Genomic DNA, 6,938 nt, shown 5'->3' with positions numbered 1-6,938 from the left:
AGAACTTGAAGCATTTGTAGATGAAGATCAAGAACTGCAACCTCCATCATGGATTGCAACTCAAATATGAATAAAACCAAATACTTACCATTAGACTAATAAACAACATAATAATAAACAGAAAAGATTGAAGTTGTCCAGGTTTTAATTTTAATTGGATACACAATCAACACTCATAAAATCAGCAGTCAAGAAAACAAAGGATGTATTGCATTGCTGCAAAAGGTCTCTTGAAAGAGTGAAAAAAAAAACAAAGATATTGATCATCTTCAGGTCTAAGGTGTGCCTGACCCACACCGTGATATTTTCAATTGATGATTTACAATCAATTGGAATGTTGGTATTGGTGAAAAATTTGAACATATCTCAGACGTCCAGAAGAATGAAGAATTCTGTCTTGGAAGAAATGCAATCAGGGTGCACATTGGAGTGGTGAGATGTTGTCTCATATATTTTGAACATGTTATCAGGAGGAGCCAGTTCCCAGAGAAAAAGATCATGCTGGACAAAATAAAGGATCAGAATAAACGAGGAAGGTTCTTAATGAAATGGATCAGCAAGGTGGGTGCAACAATGGGTTCACGAAGGGAATGATTGTGAGTGTGGTTCATGACGCTGTAGAATTTGCTTCTATTGTACATCGGGTCTCTTTGAGTTGGAACTGACTGGATGGGACCTAACAATACTTTGTATTTTTCTATCTTCATTTTAGACTGTTAGAAAAGTTAGACTTTTCTAACTTCATTTAGATGTTGAAGTCAAATGTCAAGATGATCAGCACAATATAAAATTTTGTAATGAAATGAAGGGGCTTCTGCATGGTGCAAAGGGTTCAGGGCTCAACTAATAGCCAAAAGGTTGGTAGGTTAAACCTACCCCGAGTTACCTTGCAAGACAGGCCTGGGAATCCGTCTCTGAAAGGTCCTGGCCTTGAAAGTCCTGTGAACAGTTCTACTGTGCACACATGGGGTCCCCATGAGTCGGGATGGACAGGATGGCAACTAACAACCATAGCCTTGAAATGGCTTGACCATGGCAATGGTCCCTTGATGTGGTTCCTGTCTTCGCTCCCACAGGTTATTGATTGAATGGATGGCTGGGGGCAATTCCACCTTCGTGACCGAGTTCTTCCTTATTGCATTCACTGATCATCCGGAGTGGGGGCTTCCTCTCTTCCTGGTCTTTTTGAGTTTCTATCTTGTTACCCTGCTGGGGAACGCAGGAATGATCCTCCTGATCCACAGAGATCGCCGCCTACACACCCCGATGTACTTCTTCCTCAGCCACCTCTCCTTTGTGGACATCTGCTACTCCTCTGTCATCGTCCCGCAGATGCTGGTGGTGTTGCTGGAGCACGGGGCTGTCATCTCTCAAGTTCGCTGCGCAGTTCAGTTCTTCCTCTTCACTTTCTGTGCCTCCATTGACTGCTACCTCTTGGCCATCATGGCCTATGATCGCTATGTGGCCGTGTGCCAACCCCTGCTTTATGTCACCATCATGACGGAGAAGGAGCGCGTAGGCTTAGTGACCGGTGCCTACGTGGCTGGCTTCACTAGTGCTTTTATTCGGACGGTCACCGCCTTCACGCTCACATTTTGCGGGAGCAATGAGATCAACTTTATCTTCTGTGACCTGCCGCCTCTGTTAAAGATCACGTGTGGGGAGAGTTACACTCAGGAGGTAGTCATTGTCGTGTTCGCCCTTTTTGTCATGCCTGCTTGCATAGTGGTTATCGTGGTGTCGTACCTGTTTATCATTGTGGCCATCATGCAGATCCGCTCAGCTGGGGGCCGTGCCAAGACCTTCTCTACCTGTGCCTCCCACCTCATGGCTGTTGCACTCTTCTTTGGCACGCTCATCTTTATGTACCTGCGAGATAACTCAGGGCAATCTTCCGAGGGAGACCGAGTGGTGTCGGTGCTGTATACGGTGATAACCCCTATGTTGAACCCCCTCATCTATAGTCTTAGGAACAAAGAGGTCAAGGAGGCTGCTGTAAAAGCCCTGAAAAGATCAAAACTTGCTTGTAGGCTGTAGGTGGGTCCTTGTGAAACAGTCCATTGCTTAGTTTCTCCCTCTTTTCTATCTTTCCTCCAAGAGTCCCCTTATTGATGAGGTTTCCCCAAATAACCCTACTTAACATTGCACCTGAACAACCACCTCCCCTTCCTGATTCATCCTTCTGTGGAATACTTGTCATCATCTATAAGCTTATTTGATATTGCCCAATTCTTGTAACTAGCAATTCAACCTTAGCAGAGTAAGAATTATGTGTGGTAAAATTATAAGTAAGAATCAAAGCAAGCAGGTGGTGGAGTGGAGATTTCACACAGCTGGAACATGAGCTCGGAATCTCTCTGTATTATTTTCAGCTATCCTTGAGTCTCCACTCTGTATTTTCATTCAACACGGAACTTCTAAATCCTGCACATTGTTCTTCCTTCTATCTGGTGAACACAAATGGAAAAGTCAAACGGGGGGGTCCGAAGAGTGTCACCAGAATTTGTTTTGGAGCCGCTACACCATGGCACTGCCATGCGTTGGGATTGACTCAATGGTGTTATTTTTATCTTCTTTCAATTTGCTAGTGCCTTGTGATATGATAATATATATCAGGGTGTATGTGTGCACTTGGGCATGAGCAAGTGAAGTGCAACTTTAGGACTCAAGAAACTTTCATTTTAAGAACAACTGACAAATATTTTAGAGAAGAGTTTAGGGACAAAACCCATAGGGGGTGGGGGGAATTGCATTGTTGGTCAAGAGACTTAGGCTCACACTTTTAACTTTTTGTGTGTCTTTGTGTAAAGCCTTTAGCGATGTCACACTAGGATAAATCCTATCCACAGAATGCATCTCGGGGGTCATTTTTGAAATACTAACTGCAGTGTAAATATTTTCCTAACATATCAGCTTTGTAAATGTATTTGTGCTGTACAAGAGCTCAAAATTTGATACCAAAATGTTCAGTCTGGTGCTTCTTAGCCGTATGGCTTCAGATTTGTTGGTATCTTTTAGCGTCTTTCCTTGTCTGTGAATTACATGTTGAACAATTATTTGGAATATGTCATTAGAAAAATCTTGAATAATAAATCTTGGAGTTAATTGGTGCTAATCTCCCAGTGTAGTTCTTTTTCATAGCTACTTCAGCTATTCTACATCTTCTACATTATTGTGTCAATTTATGCAAAATATCTGTTGCAAATTTGATTGGATACATTGATTCTGTTGATCAATTTGAGAGAATTAATAGCTTGACAATATTCCAACCCATGAACATGGCTTAACCCTGTATTTACTTAGGCTACTTATCTTTTTCATCAACGTTTTATAATTTTCAGTCATGATGTATTATTATTGTCATTATCAAAGTAAGTAAATGTTCTTGAACAGTTTGGATGGCTAGAAGTTCACAGATGTCATTGTCTAAAGCTGCATGCTGATTTTAAAAGGGGTCAGCCCTAAGTCAGCAAAAATCCTCTGTTAAAAGGAGATTAGCTAGAGAGACATAAGCAAGTGAAAGGGAAAAGGCAAAATAAAGTTGAGTGTTTTAATCTTCTGAGCAATCCCCCAGAGATTATTTATGTAGTTAAGAAGGTTCAGGCACCATGTTCAGCATAATGATTTAACAGGAAAGATGGTTTATTTTTTTCCTCAAAATTAAAGCAATATGCTTCTCTTGCCCTTTACCCCCAAGTGATATATACTCACTCTAAAATATTAAAGCAATAAAACATGTAATATAAATCACTCTATCCCAGGACCCAAACAAAGTCACAGTTCTGGTTATATATTTCTATGGAACAAAGCATCTTAAAGCATAGAATTAAAACACTAAAAATCATCTCGTTGCCATATCTCACAGGGATAAGAGTTAGCTGGGCTTAACTAGTCAGTGATCACTCAGAGAATCATTTGCTTGTAGTAAGAACTCGGGATGGAATAATCATGAGCCTCACTTGATCCCAGGTTGGGTGCCTGGCTGGAGTAGAGGGTTGGAAAATAGGCCTCTTCTGTGTCTAATTCTCTGTGGTCTCATCAGCCTAGTCTCTTCAGCATGGTGTCTTCAGGGTAGTGGGACATCTTACATGATTACTAGGGACTTCAAAGGTGCATGTCTCAACAGAAGGCAAGCAGGTGGACACTGTGTTGGCTTTTCTAGCACAGTCTTAGAAACATCTGGTGCTGCCATCCCCACAGCCCTTCACGTTCAAGGAGTGAGGCATTGACTTAACCTCTCAGCAGGTGGAGACATGGAAAGAAAGCAACGACAATCGTCACAGTGAATAGTTTATTAGTTCCATTCCCCGGCATCTCTTTCCCCATACTGTTAAACACAAACACATTTATATGATATGTGCTGGTTTAAAACATGATTCATTTATGTGACACTAATTGTTGTTGAAGAAGAAATAGAGGTCAGCAGCATGCATGAGCTGTAGTTGTGAGAGATCCCAAGTCCCTCTGCTGTACATCTGGGTCTCTTTCTACTACTTCACATGAAACAATGAGAACAGAGCTCTGGGACATTGCATGGTGGAGCTGTGGATGCAATAAGATGGAAGTCGACATGGAGAATAGAGGACTTCTAGGAGTAGCCCAGACAAAAGCAGATGAATTTTAGATTAATAGCAGAAACTCAAGCAACGTGTAAAATTTAAGCAATCTCACAGAGAAAGTTAGGTGAATGATTGTATATTTCCTCTTAAAAGATATTGGATGGTTCTAAGTTTAGGTATAAATGGATATCAGCTTCTATTGCTGATAAATTATCCTAGTTTGGTGAGGCAGGTACATATGGAACCAGGGAGACAGTTAAAGAAAATAAAAGAAACACCTTTTCTGAGTGTATATGGCGTATTAGAATGATATATCTACACCTGTTTACCAAACAGCTTTGAGATGGTGGAGTGACTATTGCCATTTTACATGTGAAAACTGTTGAGCTAGGTGCTCAAATGACTTCCTTTAGCTCACACAAGGGCATTATAGTTTGCCTAAAATTTTTTCCTCACTACAGGGAAACATCACATACATCAAATTGAATATCGAGTCATGTTGTAATCAGGTGCCATTAGATGGTTCTGCCTCATAGTGACCCTCTGGACAACACACTGAAACGCTGTTGCATCCTGTACCATCCTCACAGTTGTTATATCTGAAACATTGCTGCAGATACTGCATCAATGTATCTCATTAAGTGTCTTCCTCTTTTTCTCTAACCTTCTGCTTTCCCAAGCATAATGTCTTTCTGGTCTTTTGTCTTTAAAGTGAGTAAATCAGTCAAAGAGTATTTTGTCCTGTATAAAGAATTTACTTCTGTGCATGTTTAAGGCAAATACTTAAAAAAAATCATTTTATTGGGGGCTTGTACAACTCTTATCACAATCCCTACATCCATCCATTGTATGTCAAGCACATTTGTACATTTGTTGCCCTCCTCATTCTCAAACCATTTGCTTTCTACTTGAGCCCCTTGTATCAGCTCATTTTCCCCCTTCCTCCCTGATCCTCTCTCCCTTATGTACCCTTGATAATTTATAAATTATTACTTTGTCGTATCTTACTCTGTCTGATGTCTTCCTTCACCCACTTTTATGTTTTCCATCCCCCAGGGAGGAGGTTATATATAGATCCTTATAATCAGCTCCCCCTTTCTACCCGCCTTTCCCTCTACCCTCCCGGTATCACCATTCTCACCATTGGTCCTGAAGGGATCATCTGTCCTGGATTCCCTGTGTTTTCAGTTCCTATCTATACCAGTGTACATCCTCTGGTCTAGCCAGATTTGTAAGGTAGAACTGGGATCATTTTAGTAGGGGGCAGGGAGGAATCATTTAAGAACTAGAGGAAAGTTGTATGTTTCATCGTTGCTACATTGCAACCTGACTGTCTTGTCTCCTCCCTGCAACCTTTCTGTAAGAGTATGCCCAGTTGCCTACAGATAGGCTTTGGGTCCCCAATCTGCACTCCCCTTCCTTCATAATGATATGATTTTTTATTCTTTGATGCCTGGTACCTGATCCCTTTGACACCTCATGATCACGCAGGCTGGTGTGCTTCTTCCCTCTGGGCTTTGTTGCTTCTGAGCTAGATGGCTGCTTGTTTACCTTCAAGTTTTTAAGACCCGAGACACTATATCTTTTGATAGCCAGGCACCATCAGCTTTCTTCAACACATTTTCTTAGGCACACATTAGTCTTTAACAATCGTGTCAGGAAGGTGGGCACACACTGATATGATTTTTTGTTCTTTGATGCCTGATACCTGATCCCTTCGACACCTTGTGGTCATGCAGACTGGTGTACTTCTTCCATGTGGACTTTCTTGCTTCTGAGCTAGATGGCTGGTTGTTTTCCTTCAAGCCTTTAAGACTCCAGACGCTATATCTTTTGATAGCCAGGCACCATCAGCTTTCTTCATCACATTTGCTTATGTACACATTTGTCTTCAGTGATTGTGTTGGGAAGGTGAGAATCGTGGAGTTTAAGGAAAATTCTTGAAGACATCTCCATCAACTACTTACATCTAGATTTACAAAATCAAGAACTGGAATGGAATTCAGAGTTCATATAATTTAGCAATTCTTTATCATAGTGATGTCACCTGAGGAGTGATTTCAAAATACAGATGTGCACCTCCTTCCTTGGCTAGTCTGCGTAGGGTTTGAGTCTGGTCAATGGTAGGGTTGGAAGCAAAGGGATAGAATCTGAAGTCTTTTCTCAGACTTAAGGGAGCATAAGAAAATGAGCCTTGGTCAATTTCCCTTGATAGCTAAGTCCAAGAGAGTATTCACTGGTTGTTCAAAAATATGAGATTGCGGGGTGACCCATGTGTTCTGAGACGCAGCTATGTCAGTAAGTGGATACTGGTCACACACGCCTGAGGGATTGTGATGATTCAGGATTACTGTTCCTGGATTGAGGTGATCCACGTTC

General features: G+C 41.4%; 1 protein-coding gene across 1 annotated transcript; it reads left to right on the top strand.

Annotated features, from left to right (window-relative positions):
* Positions 1 to 1,092: 1,092 nt before the first annotated feature.
* Positions 1,093 to 2,037, top strand: LOC142445658 (olfactory receptor 9Q2-like). Its single transcript, XM_075547601.1, has one exon. The coding sequence runs from the start codon at positions 1,093 to 1,095 to the stop codon at positions 2,035 to 2,037; it is 945 nt and encodes a 314-aa protein (XP_075403716.1).
* The last annotated feature ends 4,901 nt before the right edge of the window (positions 2,038 to 6,938 follow it).

Source organism: Tenrec ecaudatus, chromosome 4, assembly GCF_050624435.1.
Source record: "Tenrec ecaudatus isolate mTenEca1 chromosome 4, mTenEca1.hap1, whole genome shotgun sequence".
Classification (NCBI taxonomy): Eukaryota; Metazoa; Chordata; class Mammalia; order Afrosoricida; family Tenrecidae; genus Tenrec; species Tenrec ecaudatus.
The sequence above is the reverse complement of the archived record's forward strand: the minus strand, read 5'-3'. Positions and strand labels throughout refer to the sequence as shown.

Coding starts and splice junctions, on each gene's coding strand:
- LOC142445658 (XM_075547601.1), top strand. CDS start 1,093: ATGGCTGGGGGCAATTCCACCTTCGTGACCGAGTTCTTCCTTATTGCA.